Here is a 27,453-nt window from a genome sequence, read left to right as displayed (position 1 = left end):
ATAGCATAGATAACACTTCTCATGGCAGCATAGTGTGGCATCGACATCTTCATAAAATACAGAAAACAGTGGTAGCTTTAAAGGAGGAATCCTCATCCTGCTCCTTTTGTTTTGTGACCTTGTTTGAACCACACATACTCTGAAGTTTCATGTCACTCCTTTGTATGCTGAGGAGGTTAGATGTTACCCAGATTGTCTCGTGAAGCACAGTTGTTATTCCTAATTATGTTACTAATTTCAATGCATGTGTTGTATACATCATGGTAACTGTTCAAAAATAAGCAGCACTTCTTGTTAAGAGTTTGTGCATATATTTAGATGGAAGAAATAGCTGAAGAATTCGTCTGTTTGGTGGCTGGTGTGTAGGCCACCATGACATAGGTATTTCTTTTCAGGATTTGTCTGCAGACTATCAGGCTGTTAGGGATTATATTTCAGAAGACAAAATGCAGTTTGTAGAATGAATAGCAGAGTTATTCCTGATGCCATTTAATTCTGGACAATATCCTGTTAAATACTTAAAAAATTGAACCAGCAAGAGTGGGAACTCCTCTAAAGTTTAAACTGGCAAATAATAGCCATTTGTAGCATGATTGATTTTAGAAAAGCTGACTTAACTGAGTGCTCATAAAATATTGGGGTCAGGTTATCTGTGCCAACCCAAAATTCAGATATGAGGCTTACCACAGTGTGGCATGTAGATATGGACTTGTTTGAGTCATGAAGGAAAGTTCTGTCAAGTGTTTCCCACACCTCCAGCAAGATATAAAAGTTGAAGGTCTCTGAGACTTCCCTGCATTCTTACTTTCTGCAGCCTCTTGTTCTTATCTGAAAGAAAAATGAACGGATTTGTGAGTATATCCATTTTTATTGAACTTCTAGAAGTTTCTTATTTGTAAAAAACCCAAAAGGATAGAGAAGATGCTCAAGTGGTACGGTACTGGGACTAATGTGATCTGTGTGCTGTTTCTCTGGGTTGTTTGGTGGGAAACGTGCATTTCTTGGGTGTAGAGTAATCCCCTTAGAGTTAGTGGAAGCATCATTTGAGCTAAGAGTGCAGAACTTGATTACAATCGAGAAAAGGGTATTTAGTTATGATTTAATAATTACAGTTGTGGAGGCAGATCAAGAAGTAACATGGCATCAGGGAGGGACTTTTGAAAAATACAAAGAATGTAATGAATAAGTTGTCATTCTGCTTTTTCAGTTACAGGCAAAAGAGAGCAGAGAGCCTAATAGCAAGAATTTTACAATGAAGAATTGTAATTGTTTTCAACTAATACATGTGTATTAGTAAAAGCGGGTAACTTTTCAAACAGATGCTACAGCTGCTTCCCTCGATTCACGAACAGTTTTGTGGTTGTTTTTTTTTATGGCACTGCCTGGTGTTTCTGAGTGAGAACGCTTATTCCTTTTACAGGCTGCAGTTCTTGTTTTGCTGGGAGTCTTCTGGACTCAGACTTCTGCATTGGACGTAAGTAGACTGATAAACATTCCAGTGTGTGTCCTCATTTAAAATGTATTGATCCCTGGGCAGGGGGCGAATGTAATAGGAAGAAAAGCACAGAAGACACTAACAAGTTGCTTATTGCCAAGTGTAGAGAAAAATAGCATTTGCCAAAGGTGACAGTCATATAAGCCAAGGAGGCGGTTCTGCACAGGTGCACAGTAACAAGAAATTTGGGGAGGTATAGGTTCCCTTAGCTCAAGCTAAAATTTGGAGACTGTTGCGGTCTCCTGCCAGTCCCTACTGCCACACGATGACTGGGATGCCCCATATTGTTTTTCTTCAGCCTGCAGTGAGGGCTTATCCCTTCCTTTCTCACCCTGATGCACTCCTGCATAATTATTCTCTACCTCAAGACCTACCTGAGACTGCTAGAGAGTTGTTAAGGGATTTAGTATTTACATAAAGCAATCAGACTTGTTTGTTTGAGAGAAAGCATTTGTTTAGATTGCACCTTTTAAAGGTGTAAGCCAGATGATGAAAAATGATTTTGTGTTTTTTACCAAAGACCTTTGTACTGCAAGAACCTGGCAATGATTATGTCACTGGAACTATGACTATCCACAATGAGAACAACATCGTTGAAGTCAATGTCCGTTCTGGCCTGTACTCCTCCAATACTATTTTTGACTACTCACGTGTAAGTAAATCTAAGAATCTCTCTAGACTTAATCTCTGAGGAAGTTTTTAAACTCAGAAATTATTTTAGTGTATTCTTGCCATAAGTTATCCTGAAACACTGTTTCTTTGGAGACTCCCATCACCTTTCCTTCTCTTAGGCCATCTCTTCGTTTCACACATATGATGGTGTAGTTTAAAAGACTTGTCATGAAACCTGTGGTGGCAGGTCATGAAAGTGAGAAGAATGTCACTGACCTCAGAGAGGTCAGAGTTGAGAATGGGCTGCCATCACTCATGTATAGCAAACGCAGCAAAAGTCTGTTGGAAAAGATAAATTTTGAGTCTTACGGACAGATGCTAGTGTGGGCACGTTGCTTCTATTCCCCAAAGGTGACAATGTAAATGCAGAGTCATTCCACAATAGCAATCTGGGGAGCCACTCCATGTTTCTTCTAGACTGTCCTAAGGAGCAGAGGGAATCAACTAATATTAGTGGTAGCCATTTTTAATTAACTATAATTATTTTTTTTAATCACAGGGGTATATCGCAACAAGGTTATTGTCACGAAGTGCCTGCTTTATCTTGAAAATAAACAAGGAATACATCCCAGAGCTGGAAGAAATTGGACGCCTGGCTTTTGAAAGACAGGTGACTTTGTAGTGAAACCTGTACTGCATACAAGAAAGGCTACTGGATAAGAGTTGTGTGGTGTGATAGGAGCCCTCTATTCAGCCTTTAAGAATGGCTCTTCTTAAGAATGTCTTTTACTGCATTAGCAATGATGAAGCAGATCTGACAAGACAGAACTTCAAGGGAATATCATATAGAACATTCTTTTAAGATAATGAACAATCATGGCCCCTGCTGCGGTTTTATAGTGGATTGTCATTGTGACTAGAACTGTAAGATCCCTTGTCCTTGGAAGCAGTGTAATTTGACTATTTTGAGGTGATCGCAATATGAGTTCAGACAGGCTTTTCCTTTCTTTTTTTCATTGTCATGCTGATAGTTTGATCTTGACATAAAATAATTTTGTTTGCAGAATAGAATTTAGAAATCAATTTACTTTGACCAGACTTTGACTTGACTATTCAGGCAAAGATTTCATGAAGGTGGCTGGAAGTATTGCCTGAAGATAAACTTGATTTCTGGCCCATTTTATGATAGCCTAACAGTAGCACATTTAGAGCAAACATTAACTGCCAATTAACATAACTTATTATGATAGTAATACAGCTCAATTTTGCTATGTTGGCAGAATTGGTATCTAGTGAACTTTGCTCCTGAATAGATTGAAAAAAACTTATTTTTCTTTAAAAGCATGTAGCTTCTGTAGCTAATGGTTTGTGTGAGGCAAAGGAAGGTGATTTTAGATTTTGGGATTTTCTCAAAGGGTGTCCTAGTAGAATGAAGCCAAAGCTATGTTACTGATGATGTCTAACATTTTCTTTTTAGACTATGAAGAAAATATACTCTCCAAATAATGTGTGGGTACAGTTTCAATCTGGCCATTCTGTGTTTGGGAATATCAAAGACTGGCTTCTCTACGGTAAACACATTGAACAACTCTGCTCAGGTCTGCCTCTCTACAAGCTTGTAAAGACTCAACGTAAGTTATGAGATCAGAACATTACGCTTCTGTTACAGTGCATAAGCACCATTCTATCCTTTAAACCTAAGTCCACGTGGCACCTTTGAGGCAGGAACACGTTGCCCTGTTTTAGAGAGGAGTGAACTACCTAATAGGATTGAAAGGGTAGAGCTCTGGGATGCTTTGGAAAAATCTGATAAAGCACTGGTTTTCATCATTAGGCATCTAAATATCTGAAACAGCTGTCCCAAAGTGGTTTGCCTGGTGTCAGAGGAAGCCAGTGTGTAGCAGCTGTAACCAACTTATGCCCTGATGATATAATGATCCAACAAGGCATCTACCAGTATGCCAGTATGCTCCCTGCTGTATGTGGGTTATGGGAAAGGAGGAGCACAAAGGTCATTTAAAGCTGTACAGACATTTCCTCCCTTTGAGTTACACCATAAAAGTTCTACACAGTATCCACTGAGACCAACAGGAGCCTCCAATAGGACCATAACTGGGGATTGAAATTTGTGTATTTAGCAGACTTTTCCTTGCTGGATATGGGGATCTTGTCACTGATAATATCTTCTTTTTCTTGTTTGGGTTTTTTTAGCACTACTGAATGCTCATGGCTGTGCCAATGCAGGAATTCCAACCATTTTGGGCATTAAAATCTGTGAGAAAACCAATTAGGCTGCATATTGACAATTCTGCTGCATGGAAATGGCTTGTTTCTGTGCATGCTTTTGTGATGGTCGCCATGTTCTCCAACTGGAACGAAACTCGGTGTTAGACTCAACTTGCCTATCCTAAGCTTTGAGTGCAACAAACCCATGATATACAAATAAAGATAATGCAGTGATTAAAATGCTTTGCCTTTTTTTCTTCATCCAAAAGCAGAAGAGAAATAAAGTGGACCTTGCTAATTTCCTACAGAATAGATACCTTTCCCTTTGGTGCATTCCTGTGCTCAGGCTGCAACGTGACCTAGACATTGATAGAGGCTTGAAGCCAATGAAGAAACAGTAACAGAATAGTTTTTTTTCAGTGGAGAACTTGCCTTTGGCATGGGCACCGAGCCCCTTTAGGTGCTAACTCACCTTACGTACTATGTTACCAACATTTGCAAAGAAGCTTGAATTCTGCAGGGCCAGGGAAAATTTGTAGCAATTTCAATAGGTGCAATGTGTCAGAGTGCCTGTTGTTACGGGCATTTTTCAAACCAGCATAGAGACTGTCCCAGTCCTAAAAAGTTTGTAACCCAGAATAAAATTATCTTTTCACACAATGCCAGTGTAAAAAGAGCTGTGACCGCTTGCTGAGTGCCCCACATATGTTGGAGAGTAGTTTGTGTCAGGAGCTGATTAAAATAAAAGATGAGGCAGCATTGGTGCTGCCTGCCTGCTCTCCTGGTAGATCTTGGTGAATGGTTGAATTCACACATCTTTTCCATCTGTGCTTGGAAGGACTGTATATTTTGGGGCCGAAGACTAAGTGTTTACTGTTTTTTGGAACCTTGAATGACTGCCAGAGGGCAAGGCATTGCATTGTAGTCCAGGAAACTGGCCGGAGGGCTGCAATTTGTTATTTTCAAATTGGACTTCTGGTCAAACCACCCGCTATTTATTAAAAGAGCGTTTTATTATATGCTGAAACTGTTCTTTTAGATTAATTGTATTCACAACAGGCTGCAGATTCTTGGTGATCCAAAGAATGTTTCTGGAGAGTCAACCTTTGGTAATTAAATCCAGGAATACGTGTGTGTGTGTGCAAGATACAGGATAGCCTGTTTAGTTGTATTTTGAAGTGGAGCTCACTGATGGGAAGTTAAACTAGGTGTTGTAGTTGTGATGTTCTTGGCTGAGGCATGAGGGATGTGAAACACCTCAAAGCACTCTTTGAGAGCACTGCTTGGCAAGAGTATTCATGTGGGTTGTGACTTTCAAAGCTTTTGTGGTTGCAGTATCCAGAGAGGCTGTTGTTTCAAGACCTTCAAAACTCAGTTGAAAACCCTAATCTAGGTTCCAAGTGACAACTGTCATGTTTCAGCCCTTTCCTTGTGAATACTTCTCTTAGAGGGCATAGAAGTCATGACAAGTCCCTGCCCCAAGTCAGCCAAGCTCTTCAAAATATAGAAAATAACTGCCTTAACTGTCTCAGGCTTTATATATCTTTGGATTATTTCTTTAGAGATGCGGGCCTGGTGTCGACTATCCAGTGGAATTTTGAAGACCACAGACTGAAGTAGATCCCAAAGGAACAAACTGGTAGAGCTTCCAGAGAGGCAGGCTAGATGTATAAACAAAGCTGAGTCTTATTCCAAGAGTATTATTTAATTCAAGTTTATTTAAAATAATTAGTCAACGCAATCTGCTTTTCGGTCTAATTGCAGCATAGATGAATCGGAACCTTTACTGTGTGCCCAGTGTAATAATGGTCCTTTGAGATTCTCATCCTGCTCCTACTGGTTTAATCATAATTAATCACTGTAAAGCAACCCTCTGCATACCACATTAATTTATTAGGGGAACAGTGTTCTGAGACATGTGAGTGAGATCTGAATAAAACAACTGAGTGGTTATGCATGGTTATAAAAGATGCAGGGCTAAACTCTTCCATTGACCCAGGGATAGAGCCTTACTCATGTGAAGAGAGTCCTAGTCTCTTGCATAGTTGCTTACAGATCATGAGAACTATTCTGAATGGACAAAATAAGGGATGCATTGCTGCCTTGATACTATCAATGGGAAACTGAAGTAGAAACTACTCTGTATGGTTTGACTGCTATCATGGAAATTATCAGTGACCTAGGCAGGGCCTCAGTCCAGCTCTTCAGCCTTCACTGATGGCTTAAAGTGCCCTCCTGTAGTTTGACGGAATTTAATCTAAATTATAAGCATATTTGAGGTCTTTTTTTTTTTTTTTTTTTTTTTTGCTTAGAAAGTATTGCATATACATCTAAAAGCTTACCAATAAGCTTTTAGTGTTTACTGCCTACTAATTTTGAAGGCAGTGATACAAGCTCAGTAGATTTACACTCAACACTAGAGCAAATAGTTCTACAAAGAACTCTGAAACGAGCCTCAATACCTTGTTATCTGCCATTTAATTTTGTTTGAGCTAGGGAGGTAGTGTTTCTGCCCTTCATGTACTCAAACACGTAAGAAGATTGTTTCTAGCTTTTATTGTATTTCACAATCGTACTGTATCAGTCAGGCCTGTTAGTAGTAAAAAAAGCAAATATATTGGCTGTGTTTATTGTTTGATAAATAATGCTGCAGCTATCCATCTACTCTCACAGCACCTCCAATGCCAAGGTGCACAGCTTACAGGAAACTGTTCTGGATGAAGGACGCTGGAGGCAAATCTGTTATGACATTGCTGTACCTTTTTGGGGTACAGCTCACAACAAAGAGAAAAAGCAGCACAGGAAGAATCATATACCACATGACCTGTACGCCCATGTTCTCCTTCCCCCTGCTTTTCAGAGGATGGTCTGTTTTCACATGAGCACATGGGTAGGCATGTGTTACAGTTCTGAATTTACAGACCTTGAGCCTAGGCTTGTTGATATCACCAACATGTCACTGATTTCAAAGATCATGCTAGAAATGGCTGCAGAGAAAAAGAAATTTATTCTGAATTTAGTAACTAACAACAAAACAAACAGGAATGCACACCCAGCTCTGAACAAAAGTAGAGAAAAGGACCTACGCAGGAGAAAGAATTTTGATATTTTATCTATTTGATACTGTAGTTTGCCAGTGCTATTTCCTGCTATATCATTCTTCGCTGGCTATGCCACTGTTTACCATATGTTTTACATATCTGTCTTAGACTATAATTAATCTATTTTTCTTATCTTGCGAGGTGATAGATGTTCTTACTGGACTACAGGGAAAGACCCAGGAAGGAAAAACCAGCAGCAACAACAACAGGTAAAGTATCCCTGAAGATACGGTCCATCTGTTGCCTTAAATTACTGTAGTCTGAAAATGTTTTCAATCTTTAAATCCGCAGCCTGTCAGCAAAGAGTCTGGACTGAATGTTTATCATCTGAAGGAAATACATAGCTTTCATCTTATTTATCACTTAACTTAGATATGTGTTCTATACAATATAAAGCATCTGCTGTCATAGACCTCATTATGTATCAGTAGCTTTATTGGTCATCTGTTGGTAAGGATCTTTTTACATTGTGATCCATGAGATTGTCTCCAGGAATGGTTGGAAAATTCCCACTGATCTCCACGGAAGGGACCCAAAGAGGACTGCAGCCATTTCCTAAGTGGAGAGCAGCCAGCAACGGTTCTCAGAAACAATGGGAGACAGTTGTGTTCGCAGTCAACAAAGCAGAGTGCTTATCCTAATAACTGCCTACAGTTAATGTGCAGAGTGGATAAAATGAGGCTTATTAGCCTTAAGCGTAAGAGTAACACCTTGAAAATAGCACAGACAACTGGTATATCTGCATCAGGAGAGAGTCAGGGCTGTGGTGATCCCACCAGGACTGGAACCCAGATATATTGCAAAAACGAAGAAAGGAGCCAGTGCACAAGCTTAGATCCTAAAGACATATTGCCTGAAAGAGTCTAGAGAGGAAAAGAGCATCAGGATGTGACTCTTGCTAACTTGAAAGTTACCTGATCTTTTTCCAAGAGCTTCTCTCGATCAAAGCAATATGCGTGTTTTGGAAATATAGCTAGCTTCTCAGCTAGGCTTGTTCTATAAAAGGTGGGGAATTTGTTTTCTGTGCAAGATAGCACACTGGGAGTGTGTCTGGGTGTGCCTGAGTGAGTATCTGTGTGTATGTGTATTGGCAGCTTTTGTAAGTTAAAACAATATTTATCCTAGGCTGGGATATCAGAATAATGCTGATTATTTGCTCCCAGCTTTTTTAAAAAGCCTGAAAGGTGTTTAAAGGCATGCCTGGAATCCAAGCAATGGTATCATTGGATGCACACTGACAGGAAGCTAAAGTATGTCAAGCATTTGGGGAGGGCAGAATTAGCACACATTCCAGTCACATCAACTCTGCTGCAATTAACCTTTCTTGATCCTTAGACATATCAGTGGGTGGGAAGCCTCTATTGTCCCTCACTGCCAAGGACACCAATTTATCTAGTCACCTGTGCTGCACATTAATCCAAGATTTTTTTACCACTGAACTCATTCCACTGAGAACCTCCCCCCCACCACCTCACCAACTTTCCCAGTGTGCAACACTATTTACCAAGGTCAAGGTATGATACCTTTGCCAGTTGTGATCATTTTAGAAATCGGAGATTAACCTGGAAAACCTTACCCTGGTGAGCAATGCCATTTAAATGAAAGAGACCGCTTATATTAGGACAAGTGGATAGTTTTCATCTATCTTGTCTGATATGTGAAAACAAGTTTTCCAGTTTGCATCAAGTAATGAAAAGGGACAGCTGTTAACATTAGCAAGTTTTCCCTTACTGGAGATTCAAGCCTGCTATTTGAACAAAAATTGTGTCATCTGGGCTGACAAGCCAGATGTGAACGAGTGTCCTCATTTGCTATGTCTTCCCCCCCTTTTTGTACTAACAATGCATAGTCATGAGGGGAAAAAAAAAATCATCCCTTAATTTTAGAAGACAAAACCTTTTCTCTTGAGTGTGTCTCTATACCCGCTAACTACTCAGGAGAAAATTGCTGAACAACATGGCAAGATCCATGTGCAAGAAGAAAAGAGGATGCATTCCAGTAAAGGGAAAGTACATGCTCAGTAAGATGCCTAATCTTAAAATACTCAGATTTTAAATTATTGTCCAGAGAGAAGGTGAGCTGGGTTTTGCATGGTTACTTGTTTAAAATAAGTAAATGTCTTGGCCAGTGAGCCATACCAGATTTTCCAAGGCATATAATCCAGTGCTGGTGGTACACACTTGCTTTCTGCTTGAACCAAGAACCGAGTGTGATTTCGACTGACCACTAGATGGCAAATTGTTACAGTAACCTCAACAGTTATGTTTTTCTTACTGCAGTCTGAATCCAGGGTTGTTGGGTGAGATCTTTTTGTCATTAAGCTAGTAAAAATACTGATTAGGAACAAACCATAATTCAAAAATAAAATAAAATTAATCCCTGTCAACCTAAGACCTGTTCCCCAGGAAGTAATAGCTGAGTCAGGATGCAGAGGATTAGAATTCTTTCAGATTTCCAAACCAGTGGGATATTTGTTTTCACATGTAATTATGCCCCATTTGGTGAACCGACTGAACTCTTTTTTGATCCCTTAATATTTTTCATTTTTTCTCTTTAATAGATGTGTGTATATATATTCTATTAACTATAAGGCATTGCATTTGCACAAGGTTTATTGATCAAAGATTTTGAAATGTTCTAGAAACATAAGTAGCAAAGATTCACAAGATCTCATATGAACAAGTGAAATCTTTTCTCTTTCAGAAAAGGGATGCACCAATGGATGAAAGATAAATCTGATAAAGGCCAATCACACACTGACCATAAGCACAGGTAAGGGGGGAAGCCCAAATACTCCTGCATTCTTCACATCTTTCTCTCCTGATCACAACCCTATTGCCACCAAGTGAAATCTAACCAGCTTCATCTGTCTCTGCCCCTGCCCAATCATGCTCAGCCAGGCTCTTCCCTCAGGAATAACCCACAGAGGAATCATGTGCTCTTGACTCATTGTTTGGTTTGGGTTTTTGTTGTTTTGTTGTTTGTTTTTTTTTGAGGGGACCAGGGGAGAAAGGGGGCTGGAAGTCTGGCTGGAGTTTTGTAGCTGGGTCTTTGTTTCTTGCAGGCAGGTCCTGCTGTTCTTAGCACTTGTTATGGCCACATCCTTTGCTGGTTTTAGCATCTTTTTTTTTTATTCTGCAAGTTCTTTGCTCTTTCTCTCAGCTCAGAGGCAGTGAGACTTATGTGACTTGGCAGTTCCCTCTTAATTTAATTTTCTGAGGGTATGTATAAAGAGAAGAAGGTGATTCAGACCTATTGAATGGGCACATCAAGTTGCTCCAGCCATTTCTTGTTGGATAGAAAAGCGGATGTAGCATAAAGTAGAACCTTTTGTGGCTATGCTCAGAGTGGAGAAAGCATCTGTTAAAAATCACTTTGTAATTGCTGGCACTAGGATGAGAGCTGATGTTGGGATATAAAGAAGGGTAGAGGAGTAAAGCAGTGCAATGAGTTTTTCTGATGTTTCTGTAACTCGGCTAGCTTCCAGGACAGCCAAGACTATAAAGGTACCTAAGGCCTTTATCTATTCGCAGGCTGTAAATCCTGCCTGGCACTTCCCAGGTAGGACACAGTACATCCACTCTTCCCATACATACCACGATAGTCATGATGACAGCTGCTGGGGTTTCCTGTTTCTCCTGCTGGCACCATTGTAAAGATGGTCACATAAGGATTGTTAAGCATTTAAAAATATGTTTAAATTGAGACATAAGGATGTTAAGGCTTGAGCCAACAGTGGTGGCCAATAACCTTTTCCATTGCCTGTGACAAGAAGCAGAGGCTGTTTTCGCCTAAAGAAGCTCCCTGATTCAGAAATTTGCCCTGAGCACACTGGGAGGTGTTTGACAGCAGCACATTAAGCAATGTCCCTGGGTGCAATATACTGAGAGCTGAGCCAGGGCACTCTGCCACTCATTCCGGATAAGTTGAGCCCTTTAACACCAGGGACTGCGAGGGGCTTGTTCCATGCTCTCAATGAGATAAGCTGCCATCCACGCTTCACAAGACACTCCTATCTGCCAAGCTGCTCTGAGAAAAACTGGGAGATGTGCAGCATGATTTAAAGCATGCTACAGACTCCCCTGAGCTACAATCCAAAATGTGGGGTTCTTGCTAATTAAAAGTGATGCACTACCAGAGGGGTGGCATCCTTCAGATAGGGGAGCGTTTATGCGTGGCTTACAGGTGTTAAACAGCTGTGAAGAAGAGAACTACAACACAAGAATGATAGAGCTAGCAGTACTAGAGTCTAAAAGTGGGAGATTGATTAAAAATTCTCTAATTAAAATGTATTTTCACAATCCTGAGCCTCACAAGTGTAAATAGTAACTGAGAGAGACTAGTCACTGTATGCGTATGCTACCACTAAAATGGTCTCAAACTGATGTGACAGCTAATCAGAAAACAATCTGTGTATCAGTGAAGTAAGTTTCCTGTCTGTAAAGATATTTGCATAGAGCTATTACCTATGGACTCTTATTTTCCCTGCCTGTTGTGATTTTTTTTTTTAAAGCTGCCAAGATAAAGTCACATTTTTGATATGCTAGTTAAATTTGAAGAGCAATTAGTCCTTCAGTTTATTGGTGTTGGATATATGTAAGACTTTTTCAGGTGAGAATTCAGCAGTTGCCTTGTGAAGTGAGCTGTTAACAGCATTTGATCAAATTCCTGGGTAATGCTAAACAATACATAAGTATTCTGAACATCCTGAACAATAAAGTTACAGAAGCTAGACTAAGAGGACCAGGCCATATCTGGAAATTTTGCTGCAATCAGAGCAAAATTAATGAGAAGTTCTATAGTTCTATACAGTTTCCCTTAAAAAAAAAAAAAGATAGAAAAGACAAAATTTGATATTCAGTTGCATGGCAAACATATGAGATAGGCTGCTGACAACCCTAATTTATCCAGTATAATTCCAATCATCAAGTTATAGAAACTGAAATGTAATACATTTTAATCTTTGAATTTTTATGGCTGAATCAACCTCTTCTGTTGTTGTGTACAACTTGCTTTCCTTTTTTGATTCCAACCCTAACATCAAATAAACAGAGCAAATATTAGACATGCTTGTCTAATTTTTTCTCATGTTTTGTTGATAGGATTATAAGCTGTTGGCTTTGTAATTACCATCTTGTGCTGAGACATTGACTAAAACTGCCAGAAAATACTCTGTCTCTGCTTAATACTCAAGCTGTCAATTAAATAATTTCAAGCTATTAATCAAAATTGTCAACAAAATAATTTCTGGTGAACAGAGCCTGTTTTCTTCCAACCCCATTGTTCAAGATGAAAAATCCATAGCTCTAAAAACCAAAGACAAGATACATTTACTAATTGTTCCCAAGAACTTTGTTCTTTTAGGGCTGTGGGAGTATTTAAATGGAGTTCTCATTAAGGACAAGAACGGTATTCCTCAAACAGCCCTCTTGGACATATAGCTGACAAAGAAAGAGGAGCAATTTTGGAGATTTCTGTAAAGTTTTGTTCAGGAGTCTTGCTTCTGTCAGTGTCACTGAAGCTGCTCAGAGTTGCCTGAAGTTTAACACCCTCATGAATACCAAAGCTCCATAAAATAACTAGATGATGAGAGAAGGAATTTCAAAAATGTAAAATTAAAACTTTCTCTTGACCTTTTTCTGTTAAACTGTTCTGTGAAACAAGTATGATAAGAAGCCTGCAGAGTCAAAACTCCTGGTATTAAACAGCTTGCCTACTCTGCTGTTCATTAGCACTACAGTGTAATCACTTTCTACGTGAAGATCTCAAATAGTAATTGATTTATTTTTGACCATGTCTCACCAGTTTTGAATTGTCAGAGTGAATTAATAAATTGTGTGATCTCTAAGGGTACTCACTTTTAAATGACCTTTTAATATTAGTTAGGGCTACCATCTGCATATAGGCATATACTGAGATAATGGGAGTGGAGACAAATCAATAGATTTCTTGAGATATCTCCCATCCCATAAATGATATAAGCAAATATTTAGCTTACTGCTCTCAGAAATACTTGTGCTAAATGTAAGCATTTTTATTGCCTGTGTTAGTTCATTTTGAGGCCTAGCAGGAAAAAAGATAGGTTAAATGCTGGAATGTAGAGAAGCAGATGCAAAAGCAAGGGCCTGCTTTACCTTTCTCACATAAGGATCTAAGGATTTTCTGTGTATCATTCTCTGACTGCAGGACTGAGCTATGTACTAGTACACACTTGAGTGTGTGTTAGAAATTTCCCAATTAATACAAAGCCAGCCCAATCACACTATAGAAAATGGCAGCTCTTCCAAATAACTGCTTGGGGAATGAGCTTGCAGGGAGCTGGGACTCACAGTAACAATGAGGCCATGAGCTTGCAGTGAATTTGCTTCACGTGACTGACAGGACACTGACAGGAAGGCAATATCCAGCTATTTCCAGACCTTTTCTTTCTGTTTCAGTTGCTTAGGCTTTGCGCTGGCTTGGAAATATCTGCTTATCGTTCTTTATCTGTACTACCTCATGGCCAATGACCCACAGCTGAGACCAGGTTGCGCTAGTGCAAATGCACACTGATGGACTCCTGTCCTAGAGCCTGGAGCTTTTGCTACCTCAGCAGGAAAAAAGGAAAGAGGAAGGGGAATTGCCCATGGTAGTGCAGATAGTTTTTGTGCCCTGCTTGTTAGTATGCCCCCCATCCTTTTCACTTGCTTGGAAATAGCTGATGAAGACGACATGCTGCTGGCACCCCATATAAAGCAATTGATGCGCATTTCAATGTTGTCTCTGGGTCAGAAGGAGGTTGTGTTATACAGTTTAAGTAGTTCCCTGCCCTTGTGGCTGCACAGTGACTTTCCTTCTTCTCCCTGTTTTCTTTTCTTTTTCTCATTTGTGCTGGTTGTAATGCATAGCTACACTTCTCTCTCCCCACTCTTTCATTAAATACTATCTTTTCATTTTGCAGTGACACCTGAAATCAGAATAGAGAGCTGCTGGGAACAGCCCATTTTTGGAAAGGAAATCCAGAGTAGCCATGAACCGAGGCATACAGGAATAAGGACTTAGGCAGATGCAGGAATGGAAACTAATTTTAGTTATTCCATTGCAAGCTCATCACACTGTCAGTGTCACACTCTTCTTTATCTCCCATATCACATCCAACAGTTACCTCATGCCACAGCTATCTCCTGACAGAGACCATTGTGGGGCATTTTTGTAATAATTTCATCCCTGTATTTTGGAAAACTTCAAATCACATGCTGTGATGGTTGCATTGCCTTGCATCACTCTCCTACTTCCCTGAAATGGCATATGTGTCTGTGGTGTCCTGATTAAGAGCAGCTTTGAACTGAAATTCATGCATTTACACAGCTTTTGAAAAGGATTTCAGGTTTGCCCAGTATGAATTTTAAAAATTTCTCAATAAGATGTCTTGCTGTTGATTCAGTCTGAATGTTGAGATTTCATCCGAGTGCTGTGATAGAGATGTGTCTTATACCTCCTCACACTGTGCAGTGGAAAAATATGTGGGTTTTTTTCAGACTGATCTCTGTGGTTTTGAGTGCTGATTAGTGTCACCAAAGGCTCTCCTGTTCTTCCATTGAAACACACCCTTCTTTATGAATGCTGTATTACTTATGGGCAAAAACAGTCATGCAGCTGAGAATGACAGCACTCTGCATCAAATAGAAAAGACTCTCAGGCTTGACATTCTTTTTTTTCTCTAAGGTTTTAGCATGGAAACAAAGGTTCCCTTGTGCTATAATGCATGTCCCTTGCAGGAGCAGGATGGGATAGGATATTTTCTTGTGGTGAAGCAGGACATCGCATTTTGAGTTCTGGAAATTGAGGCATGATTGTTGGCTCTGTTATTTATGTCCTCTGCTACCTTGGGCAAGTCATTTGATAAATTTTCTTCTGTGAAACAGGGATGCTTCCCTTTGCTACCCTGTGTGTCTCTACATACAGCGTATGTTCTTGGGGGACAGGATTTGTTTCTTATTTGTTGCACATGCAATCATCTAACTGTGCTGCTGACAAATAAGCATAAAACTTAAATGAAAATTTTAATGCTCTTTGAAATCGTAGGATACTGAAATGTTTGATGCTTTTTAGTTTTCCTGTCTCACCTGTCCTAAATATGGGGATTTGAAATTGCAGTTTGAAGATCTATAAGAAATGTCCCCAAAAGCCCATAGTGGGTGCAAGTCCCTCCCTTGTGAAATCTGAAAGGAAACGGTCTTACCTCCACATTCCAGCCACACTTTTACGTGTGATATTTATATCCATATATAAGTAGGGCAGGCAAAATTTTAATATCCTCTCCCCTTCCAATAGATTATTTAATTGAATATTTTTTTCATCAAATATATCTCTTCAAATATTAAAAGAAAAAAAAAAAGGAACGCTTTAGGAATACTTTATTTTCAGTGATGCTTCTGTATTTAAACCACGAACAATTCTGTTTTCCTCTTACTGAAACCTTAATCTCTTTGGGTTTGCTTGGTGGTGTTTTCTGAGAGACTCTTTCAATAGAATCCATTAAAAACAATCAGAGAAAAAAGGAAAAAAAAAATAGAAGAAAGGAAATTTTTTTTCATGTTTAAAAAAACCCCTAATATGTAATAACAATCTAATTTTAAAATATTAATTAAATTTGTTAAGGTATGGACTGCTGAACCAAAATCCACCTGAATTTACATGTGGAGAAATTGCGTGTGACATAACTGACAAACTTTCTTTTTATTCACTGAGGAACTGGTCATGTCCAGAAAGCCCAGGACGTATAAGCAAACATTAATTACTTTATCCTGGGGAAGGTTCCACGTCCCAATCTGCTCTGTGTTAGTGAGAGCAGGTGTTCCTCCATTCCGAAAATCAGACTAGGGAATGGTGAGGATGCTTAAAAACCACTTCACATTCTTTTTACTCTCTTCCCCATACCCAGAGGAGCATCACACCCTTTCAATCTTGTATATTGTCGACCTTGACACTTCGTAAAGCCCTGCTTCACTTTCTAGCCTTTCAGCACCAAGCTTGCTTCACACATTCCTACTCAAAGCTGTGCTCTTCTGCTGCCTCTTGACAGAAGAAGCCGTGGAGGCATCAGCTTGGAGGAAGTTGTGGGGTGCCTGAGATTAGAGTCTATTTTGGAGCCCCACAATCTTCAGGACTGACCCTTTCGACAAGTGAGCTGTTCCCAGGAGTTGCTGCATAGCCTTGGCTACTGCTATGTCAACTGCACTCATGTTTATGCTTGATCTGCTTAGTGTTGTGAGTACGAAAGGCTTCTCTTTGCTCTCTAGGCTGATTTTCCCCTCCAGTTCTTACTGTGGCATAAGAATGGAGATTGTCCAACCCATAGTGCCACCTCCACCAGAAGTGAGCTCCAACAGGAACAGTGAAATGTTAATTAAACAATGCTGTATACATGCTGAATGTTGTTCCTTAACACTGCCAGGTTCAGTGCAGAGGCTTAGGTTTCATAAGCTATGTTTTCCCATGTATGACTGCAAATTAAGTGGGGTCACAAACAAACTTTCCTAGGAGCAAGGGCCAAGAGACCTCTCTGTAACTTTGCCTGCCTGTTGCACCATTTATTGCTAATGAAATGGGGTCATTGTTTATGCTACAGATTTAATAATAATTAAACAGTGATGCTTATTAATGTTCCCTCTCCAGCTACCTCAGTTAATCTATTTAGCATAGATTTTTCTTCTGAGACCAATTTTCTTTCTAGGATACTTATTGTGCATATAAATTGCAGTGCATGTGGAAAAAAGGACCAACCTCTTCATTTCAGTTACATGAAATAAAGCCCTTCTGTTAAACAATTTAATTTAGAAAAAAAATGCATGTGTTTTAAATTCATCAGCCTGCAACCTAAGGAAACAGGAAGCTGCTTTTATATCAGATGTACTTTATGGGTATTCCTCATTTGGCAGATCCCCAGCAGGGTCTAAATTGAATAAGTTAAGAAACTCAGCAAAAGCCAGTTTGTATATAACACAGCAGGCTACATTGCCCTTCAGTATGCTATTGTTCAAGGAGTTATCGAAAAAAGAGCGGAAATGCAAAGACAGTTGGAATGTCTGAGCAGTAATTGTGTTCCTAATGAGCCACTGAATCACGATGACATATTTGTGGGTTAGGAAATTTATGTCAGATCACTGTGCGCACGCTAATTTTTGCTTTACGCATTTATATCTGCAGGGTGTGAAATTACAGATTCATAGAAAATATGTCTGGACTTAGCAGGGCTTAGAGAGGTCACTAGCCCGGCCTCTGCTCCAAGGCAGCATCAGTGCTGCTTATGTCACTGATGGAGCAGTTAGAGTAATGCTGTTCAGTTTTGTTCACACAGCGAACTAGAGTTGCACAGCAAGCTAAGTTTTGATTCATAGGAAAGTGGAGTGAACCTAGAAAAGCTCCTCTGGCTCTAGAATTGTTCATCTGGATTAACAGAGTAACAGAAGAATTTTACTCCATGTCTGATTAAGGACCAGGTGCAGTCCTCAAAATAGCCAGTGCATTCATAGGGAGACAGGAGACTCAGCTGAAATTCTCAGAGCCATACAAATGCTGAAGAAATCCTTTTAAATTCAAAACCTTCAGCTCTAAATCTTGTAGAAAACCCCAAACCCTCAGAAAGGAGTCATGTAATACTGTAGATCCTGGTGCTTACAAACTCTGCAAGGCATATGCGTGTGCTGTTGTCTGTGCAGTCAAGCCATTATTCATACTTGTCTGAGAAGGAAAACCTGATATGACCAAGGACTGAGGATAAGGTCATATGCTGTGAAGTGCTGAGAAGGCTCAGCACCTGATGCCTTCCAGTAAGCAGCAGCTCTTACAATATGCTTATCTCTTTCATTTAACAATATCTGCATTTATATATATGAAATCAGTGCATTTCTGAAATTAATATTTAAGCATTAAAAAAGGAAACCACTTCTTGTAGGTATTACTGCTTTCATGATAAATCCACTACCTGCACAAGCCAGCCGGAAGACTTTCCTTTACAGTAGCTAGTATTGTGCTTCATGAAAGAGTTAAGGCTAAGTCTTCATGGTTTTTAAAGTTAATGTCACTTCCTATGGCAGTAAGGACCTTAGTTCAGCATAATCTGGTGATGAATCACCAACAAAAAGAAGATGGTGCTTTTCTTTTTAAGTTAATTAACAAGTGGCCTGAACTCAGCTCCAAAATTTCCCTAAGTTTTCTGTGCTTCGCTCTGGAAAGCCACAATATTCAGAGATGAGCATTTGATAAGGCTGCAGAAGATTTATAGATAAACTTGCAGAGATAACCAGGAACTTCACAATGAGGTTTAAATTAATCTTCCTAAGCTCAAATACCTACTTCTAACGTAGTATAGCAATAACAGGGACCTTGATAATGTACTTTGCTTCTATTATTAAGTTCCTGCTGTTTAGAAGAAGAAAAGTTGAATAAAATGAGATTAAAAGGTCATGCCAATGTCTGGCTCCATTACATCAATACTGCACATGATTTTCACAAAGATATTGATATTTAAGAAAAAAATAGAGGATTAATTTAAAACAGGCATGGCTTGAGTATCATTCTCATTAACTTAGCTGGAGTTGTGGCCATTTGTGCCAGTGATAGATTTGGGCTATTGAAGGAGGAAGAAAGTTGTAGAGGTGAGGTAACAAATCAATGGATGTGCTTAGCATAATGGAAAAACAGAGCCCAGAAAACTCAGCAGATCAGTGGTGGTTTAGTCTTTGGGTAAAGTTCTTGGTGCTTGCAAGGACAAAACCTGCAGTAGTCATGAGAAGAAATGCCCCTTTATCTTGAGTGCTAGACCACTGGGGCAGAGGAGCTGAGCTCTGGTCATGTTGCCAAAACAAGAGCACTTTGAAGTCTGTGAAGAATGAGGAGATTTGGGGGGACGATGTTCTGCAAGAACTAGACCAATTTTTGCATACACAATGCTCGCATTTTGTTGAAATTTGCACACTAAAGCAAAAAGGGCCAGTAAATAATTTTAGCACATCTTTCTGACAAAATCATTTCCACATTCCCCACATTGTGCCTCTGAGCTATTTGAATTGATGCAAAGGTGAAGTCAGAGTAACAGAAGTCTGTTGGCCTTTGTGTGTGTGTTCAGTAGTTTTTAGACAGCCTCTTTGGCAGTGCTGGGACTAAATTAAGAATAACTGTAACCTGCCAAGTCACATATATAACATAAAGAAGGAAGGAAAGGTTTTCTGAACTATTTGCAAATATTTCAGTCCCCTGTCTGTTTCTGAACATTTTTGTGGTATGCAGCACTGAGTGCTAGCATTCAACTAGTGTTAATGTTTAGATCTGGAAAGAGTGGTTTATAGTGAAAATAAGCACTGCAGAAAAAAAAGTCCTTTTTCACCATCTATGTGAAGCCAATGCAGGTGTACGGTGCCTGCATTAAAAAAAAATTGAGGCCCAGCTTTACAGGCCGCGCTCTGGCTTGCATTCAGTCTCTCTTCAAAGCGCTCTTTCCAGCAGAGCCCTTGCAAAGCACAGCTTTATAGTTGCAATGTGAGAAATTCTCCTCATTCATTTTGAGCTCATCTGTTCCGTTGCATTCAGGGCCTTGTGACTCCAGTATCGTGGTAGTACCTAGAGCTCTTCTCCCATGCTGTGTGCTGTACAAGCACACAAGAATGGAACTTTTCCTAAAGAAGTTCCTTTATAAGTGTAATGTAAAGAATTAGCTCTAAAATAGTTTTGAAAAGGGCAGAGTTCTTACCTTAAGGGAGCTTTTGTTTGCTGTTGGTGTGAAATGGATATGTTTGGATAAAGGCTCTGAAGAATTTACATTTTAGCTTGAATTCTGCATGGATGAAAGTTGTTCACGCGCAGCAAAAGAAGTCAGCTACCAGGAGGAAGAAAGAAAGGGCAGCTTCTCTCTGAGGAGAAACTTGTCCTATCTCCAAGTGTCCTAGCGCAGAATGTTTACAAAATGCTCATTAAGGGAAAGGGGATTGCGAGATAGCAACAAATCTGGTGAACAGCTTACACTACACGAGATAAGAGAGGCAAGGCAACCATAGAAGAGAGCAAGCCATATCCAATTACCGAGACCTGGTTTTGGGGAGGGGGAAGGGGGAGACAGACAGGACGGATCACAAGTTTCAAGACAAGAGCTTCCAAACTTGTCATCTCTCTGTGACACAAGCCGTGTACAACCCAGGGGATAAAACCGCCACTTAGCCCACACGAGAGCTAGAGCTTGTTGAGTGCGGTTGGAAGCTTGAGCGAAGTCATGGATTCTGTAGTCCTCCAGCTGTGGGCTGTCCTCTCTCTCTTGATTCACCTTGCCACTTGCAGTCCCATCCTGAGCTTAGAGCACTCTTCCTTGGAGGAAGACGTGCCTCTTTTCGACGAGATTCTCTCCGAGCAGGATGGTGTTGATTTCAACATGCTACTTCAGAATATGAAAAATGAGTTTTTGAAGACTTTGAACCTCTCTGACATTCCCCTGCATGAAACAGCCAAGGTGGATCCACCAGAATACATGCTAGAGCTGTACAACAGGTTTGCCACCGATAGGACATCTATGCCATCCGCAAATATTATTAGGAGCTTCAAAAATGAAGGTAAGATATGAGAATCTCTAGAAGAAGTAAATAGAAAAGAGCATCTTTATAGTCAGCGTGAAATGTATTTACCAGGCATGGAGCATGAACCATACTAAGAGAAAAAAGGCCTTTCAGTGAGGATGGCATTGGAAATAGGCAGCTAATACTACATGTACCAGGGTTACCCAGATCCCACTTCTTGTGAGATAGATCTCTCATCCTTTGCTTTTGAGACTGTAAGGTTTTGGAGGAAGATGTTTCTTTAATGTTTGGGCAGCACCAAGTAAAACTTAGGTGCATCGTTTTCATTATCCTCATAATGACGCACATAATTTGCAATTACCAGATTGATTTTTCAAATGGATACCTTAAGTAATTTTTGAAACTAATGCAAGAAATGTTTTTACACACTGTTCAAAGGTGCAATATTTTCGTATTATGAGCTTAACCAAATATGGCTTTCTGTTAATATCCTCTCACTTTTGATGCTCATGGGATTTGTAACATTTTCTTCCTTTGGTATCTGAGCACAGTCCAGCAAAAATACATAGAAATATGTGAAACAGAATTTTGGATAACCCTTAGATTTTACTTAGGAGGACTAGAATATTTCCTATTAAAAAACAAAGAAAACAAACAAACACACACCCCCCCCCCCAACCTGAAAAACCTAATTGTGACCTTAGGTAGTTTCTGCTTCAGCTTTTCCTCTCAGTTCAGTGAGGACAAGATAATGTTTCAGTGCTAACATTCAATAGTTTGTTAATACCGATTTGCACCAATACAGGTTTTATGTTAAAAACATTTTTCAACTAAACAATTCCGAATACAGATAACTCCACTTGGCAAACACAAGTGCTTCGATTCATTTTAACTACTCGGGGCACATGCAGCTATTCAAACTGCTGTGGGGCTTCTATAATCCTTTTTTTGTCTAATTTATGAAGTATAAAGTCATTATTCCTTTTTCTCTAACATTTTCACTTTTGAAATTATGATCTATAAGGAGAGGCTACATGCAAGTCACTTCAGTTTTGCAGTGGAGTGAGATGCAAGCAGCGAATCCAAAAGCTCCCTCCGTTCTGCTCTGTCCTTCTGCCAGGCCCAGGCACTCTTCACCGGCAATATGTTTCTGGTTTGAAGAGCCACTACACTGTGGTTTAAATCTTCTTTATATATTCTTTCCTCCAGCGTAGAGAAATTTATTGAAGGATTGTTAGTAAACCAGTTACAACCACTGGTGAACAGTCACTCATGTGAACCACCGTTCCTGTCACTGCTCATCAGCATGAGTGAAGACATACGCAGAAATGCATGTTGTTCTTTTCTCTTTTTGCACTATTTAGAAAAAATAAATGGGATAAAAATTGCCAAGTACAGTGTGCTAAAGAATAAAATACAGTGTGGTTTAATGATGTAAATCTGAAGTCATTCCACTGGCAAACCCGATGTTCTTTCAGGTTTGCAGCATTGCAAATGGTACAGACCGACATTTTGCCAGTAATACATTAGGGTTTGCAGTTCTGTGCCTTTCTGTAACCACGACATTTGATGGCTACTTCATCACTGCAGAAGTTCTGCACCACTTGGAGTAAATTTGGCTGAACTTTTTGTCATTTTTGTATTTCTCTCACCTCTTCCAGTGCAAACCAGCAAGCTGCAAAGTGAGACTACTGATGTTAAGACAGCTTCATAAACGTATGCAGTTAGAGGAGCTATGCAATTAATGTTATGTGTCTTGAAAGTCTGTATAACTAAGAACCATCCATTTCATGCTAACAAGCTCTTTTGATAGAGAAATTAATTACTTGCAATGATCAGGACAGCAGAAACAGATCATACCATGGAATTTTTTTGTTCACCTGCCTACTGAAAATTGGCAGTAATGATAGTTTCATTATTATCCATTAAATCCTTTATTAAATTTGTTATAAGAACATTATAGAACAACATGCTGCATGGCTGGAATTAGTTCTTTGTTTTAAGCCATGGACCGTAACATCTCCATTGTAAATGGGACTGTAATCAGTTCTTAAAAGTTGAATAAAGGTCTTAAGGGGAATTTTTCTTTTCCTGTGGACTCCAGATCTCCCTTCCTGACCCTGCTAGGGGTGTACTGGTAACAGTTGGAGATATTTCACCTTATAGACTTTCTAGCTAAAGCGGAGAGTCACATCCTGACTTAGAAATAAACACTTCTTATGCCCTGGTAGCATTTGCCCAGCTTCTTACATATGGCATGGCCTTCCCCTACCTCCTGGTGAATTACTTGTGCTCATCTTCTATATGGTCAGGTGGCATTTCTCCATCCTGTCATTATATGTAATCACTGGAGACTTGCTTTAGCGTATCAAGGTCTAGGAAATCCCGAAGATCACTTCCAGTGTGGAGATTGCAGCTAAGCTTGAATAGTATTGTCTTTCAGCTCACAGTCTGCTCCTACCCTGATGCTGTGCAGAGCATATTCATCTTCCACCTTTATCAATTGACAGGTAGGGAAATGCAAGCAGAATCACCCCTCATTTTTTAAATTTATGAACAGATGAAAGTGCAGACTGGGAAAAAAAAAAAAGGCAGGTGCCTCAAAACTGAAATTAAGTAGGACAAGTCATGTGATTAAGTTAGCTGATTGCTTAAGTGCACTGATGGAGCATGTCCAATACTGGCAGCTTTATCAGTGTCATTTTTCTACAAACATCAAAATTGGAAAAGTCAGAGATGAAGATTGTAATTGGTCACAAGTAGCTTGCCTTTGCAGAAATGTTACCCATAATCCCTATGTCCTAATCTGTCTTCCAAGTTACAAGTAGACAGCACAGTAATTCAGCAACAGATACACAATCATTAGCTAAGATTCCTGCATTGTGTAAAGAAATGCATATTGCCTACGTATAAACAAACAACGCAGATAGGACAGACAGCCTGACTGACAAGCACATATTATGTTCTTATATGTTTTATTAATCAAAGCTGCCAAAAGTGCCTGGCTGAGTACAGCTGTTGGACTGCTCACTTGAAGTCCATTGAGTCTGTGGCAGGATTTCTGTTGACTGGTGGTTCACACTGGATGTTCACCGCCTGCTCTTCTTAACAAAGAGCCTTTACATCTTCTAAAGCAACTTTTCCTCCCTTAGTGCTTGGCCTTTTCAGTTTCTGAGGGATGTTTCAGCAGAAGGGAATACTTGCTAGCACAGAAAAGCTAAGCAGACACAGATACAGCCTGTTGTTCTTGCATATGCAGCTTATATGTCACCCATCTCATGTTTACTCCAGTGAAATATCCTTCTTCCCTTTCTCTCCTACATCAACGAATGTTTTTCCTCATTTGTTAAATAGTTGCTGTGCAGCAGCCTGGAAGCAATTTGTATTTCAGTATTAGGCAACATGTTTTTAATATGTAAGCCTTCCAGGTGATAAGGAATTCCCTGGAAGGTATGGGGAGAGAAAGAGGATCTATAAATCCAGGTTTATGGTCTTTAGTATGTCTGGGACCTTGCTGTCCTTAGACATCTAAAATAAAGTCGTCCTTTTTTACAAGAACAGTTTTGGAAAATGATGAAAAAACACTCTCCTGGAACTGTTTGAAACCAAGCAATGCAAAACATGTCAGATGATCTTCAGTGCATGTGTTCCTGGATGTATTCATCCTTCTAAAATATTTGATCTTTGTCATTTCCAGACTTGGCTTCCCACCCTATTGGTATTACAGGAATTCGGAAATATCCTCTTCTATTCAATGTTTCCATCCCTCACCATGAAGAAATCATCATGGCAGAGCTGAGGCTCTACACCTTAGTGGAAAGGGACCAAATGCTCTACGATGGGCTTGACCGGAAGGTCACCATTTTTGAAGTGCTGGAAAATGACCGTATGGGGGTAGGAGAAGAGAGAAAGACGGTGGCATTGGCATCCAGGCAGATCTATGGCACAAGCAGTGAATGGGAGAGCTTCGAGGTCACCGAAGCCATCAAGCGTTGGCGAAGGGCAGGGCTGACCACGCACCGTCTGGAAGTTCATATAGAGAGCAGGGAAGGGGAGGAGCAGAATGGAGAGGGGAAGCTCGATATTGACATCAACTCTGAGGCTAAGCATGTGCCCCTGTTGATTGTGTTCTCTGATGACCAAAGCAATGACAAAAAAGAGGAGAAGCAAGAGCTGAACGAAATGATAGACCATGAGCAGCTCCTGGACTTGGAGAACCTGGAAGTTGGCAATTTCCATGGCCAGCCTGGTGAGGAGGCGCTGCTCCAGATGCGCTCCAACATCATTTACGACTCTACTGCCCGAATCCGGAGGAATGCAAAAGGCAACTACTGTAAAAAGACTCCACTGTACATAGATTTCAAGGAGATTGGCTGGGATTCCTGGATCATCGCCCCAGCAGGATATGAAGCTTACGAGTGCCACGGAGTGTGCGCCTACCCCTTAACAGAGCACGTCACACCAACAAAACATGCCATTGTCCAGACTTTGGTTCACCTGAAGAATCCCCAGAAGGCCTCCAAGGCCTGCTGTGTGCCCACCAAACTTGATCCCATCTCTATTCTCTACTTAGATGCAGGGGTGGTCACCTACAAGTTCAAATATGAAGGCATGGTGGTATCAGAGTGTGGCTGCAGATAGTAGCAGGGAACGCATGCACAGGGGAGTGCACAGGGGAAGTATTTAATGATTCAGTCTGTAAATTTGTACATTTCAGATTTCCTATTTAATAAGGTTATTTAATGAGGCATGTACAGATAATTGTATGTTTCCTGTTACGGGGAATGGGCAAGTCGTACGACCATAGGGAATGTATATTTTGTTCCATTGCTTGCTTCTTGCTGTTCTTCGCTGTTCAAATTATGACCCAGTCTCTTTTCTTATCAGGGCCTAGAGCAGATCACTGGATTGTTTGGGAGGGTTCTTTGTGCCAAAGGGGCACATTCAAATTCACAGAAATAAAGGCATATTTTTGTACTTTATTAATGTCGATTGGCATCTATAGGGATTTCCAGAGCTATTAAAGATAGGTGAACTACGGGCAATATACACCTAGATTGTTTAGTTTTATGTAAAATCTTTATAAAGATCTTTACATGCTCAGATTTTTTTTTTTTTTAATTTATCTCTGTGGATCTTAAGTCCCAATAATTCTCAAGTTCCTAAATCACTAAGGCATGACGAGGTGTTAGACTTTTTCCTTTTTTCTTAATCCTTTCTTTAATCTTTCCCTGTCTCAGTTAAAGGTAACTGGCAGGGGTGATTTGGCATCTGGAGCAGAAGGGAACCATTCCCTTTCCCATCCTTCTTAGTACAGCAATGGGCCCAGGAGCAGTGCCAGGCTTGTGCAGTGCTTTGATGTGCAATGGCAAGAAATTCCCCCTGTGCATGTTTATTACAAAAGCACCCTGTGTAAATCAGCGCTGGCTTTGTTGCATTAGCCATGTGTTGTCGTCTCTCAAGAGCCAGAGCTTTAGGTGGCAGAAATAAGTGCAGTAAGTTTTCTAAATCCTTGAAATTTTATCAGTTTATACCAGCTAAGAAACTAGTCCCCCTACCCAGTCCAATAAACTACATACAATACAGCTACCTAATCCAATTCAAATGGCCAAGTAGTATTGCATTTAGTCTGCATAGAGCTAGACAGAAAAGGAAACCCCTTTGTGCCAGCTAGATAGAGAGGATCCTTCCTTTATGCATGTGCTGAAATTGTCAATTCATAAAGATATTGCCCCCCCCCACTTAAACTATATATGATGGAGTCACATGCCATGTTTCCGCCACTCTTCTGCAACAAATCGTGGTGATAAGAAGGTGTCAGAGCTGAGAAACAATAGACCCGTCACTTTATTTATACTAAGCTGCAAATTTGTCAGATTCTTGGGGAAGTGTAAGTGACGTTGACTCTCTTAGACTGTACCAGAGCCTGCTGTACTGTCCCTGCATTTGTTTTACACTTTTAAGGGAAAGGTATCTTCCCTGGAAGTGATAAGGGTCTTTGAAAGAACCACTCTAACACTTCATGGGAATGAACACAAAAGACGTTGCCATGCACCAGCTAAAAACAGTTTCACCTATTTCCACACATACTCTTCTGTGCTTCCCGTAATTTATTGACCTATTTATTGACTGCTTGCCTTTGTAATATAATGTAGAATACAGAATGTTTTATTTTTGTGCTTGTGTGTAATCCCACTTGGATAAAACCTTGTACCAATCCTATTTTATATGGAATCTCTCTGTTGAGTTGTGCTGCACAGAGATTGGGGTTGCTGGTTTTTTTTTTTCTCCCCTAGATATTTGTAAATACCGTATACCACAGTTACCTCCCTTGCTTACAGAACTGTTCACTTACTGCAGTCATTTAAGTAGAATTCTGGAGCACATATGGTCTTGTCCAATGTATAACTACCCTTGCAGAGGCATCATTGCTTTAAGTGGTCAGCTGTGTAGTTTATTGTGGAGTTATGCAGTC

The 27,453-nt window shown here is 40.0% G+C and overlaps 2 protein-coding genes across 2 annotated transcripts; both read left to right on the top strand.

Annotated features, from left to right (window-relative positions):
• The first annotated feature begins 742 nt into the window (after window positions 1-742).
• Window positions 743-4,398, top strand: GKN2 (gastrokine 2). Its single transcript, XM_049831195.1, has 6 exons — window positions 743-851; window positions 1,421-1,474; window positions 2,016-2,147; window positions 2,667-2,777; window positions 3,585-3,738; window positions 4,319-4,398. The coding sequence occupies exons 1-6, from the start codon at window positions 840-842 to the stop codon at window positions 4,396-4,398; spliced, it is 543 nt and encodes a 180-aa protein (XP_049687152.1). The 5' UTR covers window positions 743-839.
• Window positions 4,399-20,640: 16,242 nt separating this feature from the next.
• BMP10 (bone morphogenetic protein 10) lies at window positions 20,641-27,205 on the top strand. The gene is made up of 2 exons (XM_049831193.1): window positions 20,641-21,014; window positions 24,676-27,205. The coding sequence occupies exons 1-2, from the start codon at window positions 20,681-20,683 to the stop codon at window positions 25,617-25,619; spliced, it is 1,278 nt and encodes a 425-aa protein (XP_049687150.1). The 5' UTR covers window positions 20,641-20,680; the 3' UTR covers window positions 25,620-27,205.
• Window positions 27,206-27,453: the final 248 nt, after the last annotated feature.

This window comes from Accipiter gentilis, chromosome 28, assembly GCF_929443795.1.
Source record: "Accipiter gentilis chromosome 28, bAccGen1.1, whole genome shotgun sequence".
Lineage (NCBI taxonomy): Eukaryota > Metazoa > Chordata > Aves > Accipitriformes > Accipitridae > Astur > Astur gentilis.
The sequence above is the reverse complement of the archived record's forward strand: the minus strand, read 5'-3'. Positions and strand labels throughout refer to the sequence as shown.

What these genes read in the sequence shown, in the direction of transcription:
- GKN2 (XM_049831195.1), top strand. An exon ending in CTATTTTTGACTACTCACGT is followed by an intron (nt 2,148 to 2,666) that starts GTAAGTAAATCT and finishes TTTTAATCACAG; the next exon opens with GGGTATATCGCAACAAGGTT. An exon ending in GCCTGGCTTTTGAAAGACAG is followed by an intron (nt 2,778 to 3,584) that starts GTGACTTTGTAG and finishes TTTTCTTTTTAG; the next exon opens with ACTATGAAGAAAATATACTC.
- BMP10 (XM_049831193.1), top strand. Translation starts at nt 20,681, where the DNA reads ATGGATTCTGTAGTCCTCCAGCTGTGGGCTGTCCTCTCTCTCTTGATT. An exon ending in TAGGAGCTTCAAAAATGAAG is followed by an intron (nt 21,015 to 24,675) that starts GTAAGATATGAG and finishes TGTCATTTCCAG; the next exon opens with ACTTGGCTTCCCACCCTATT.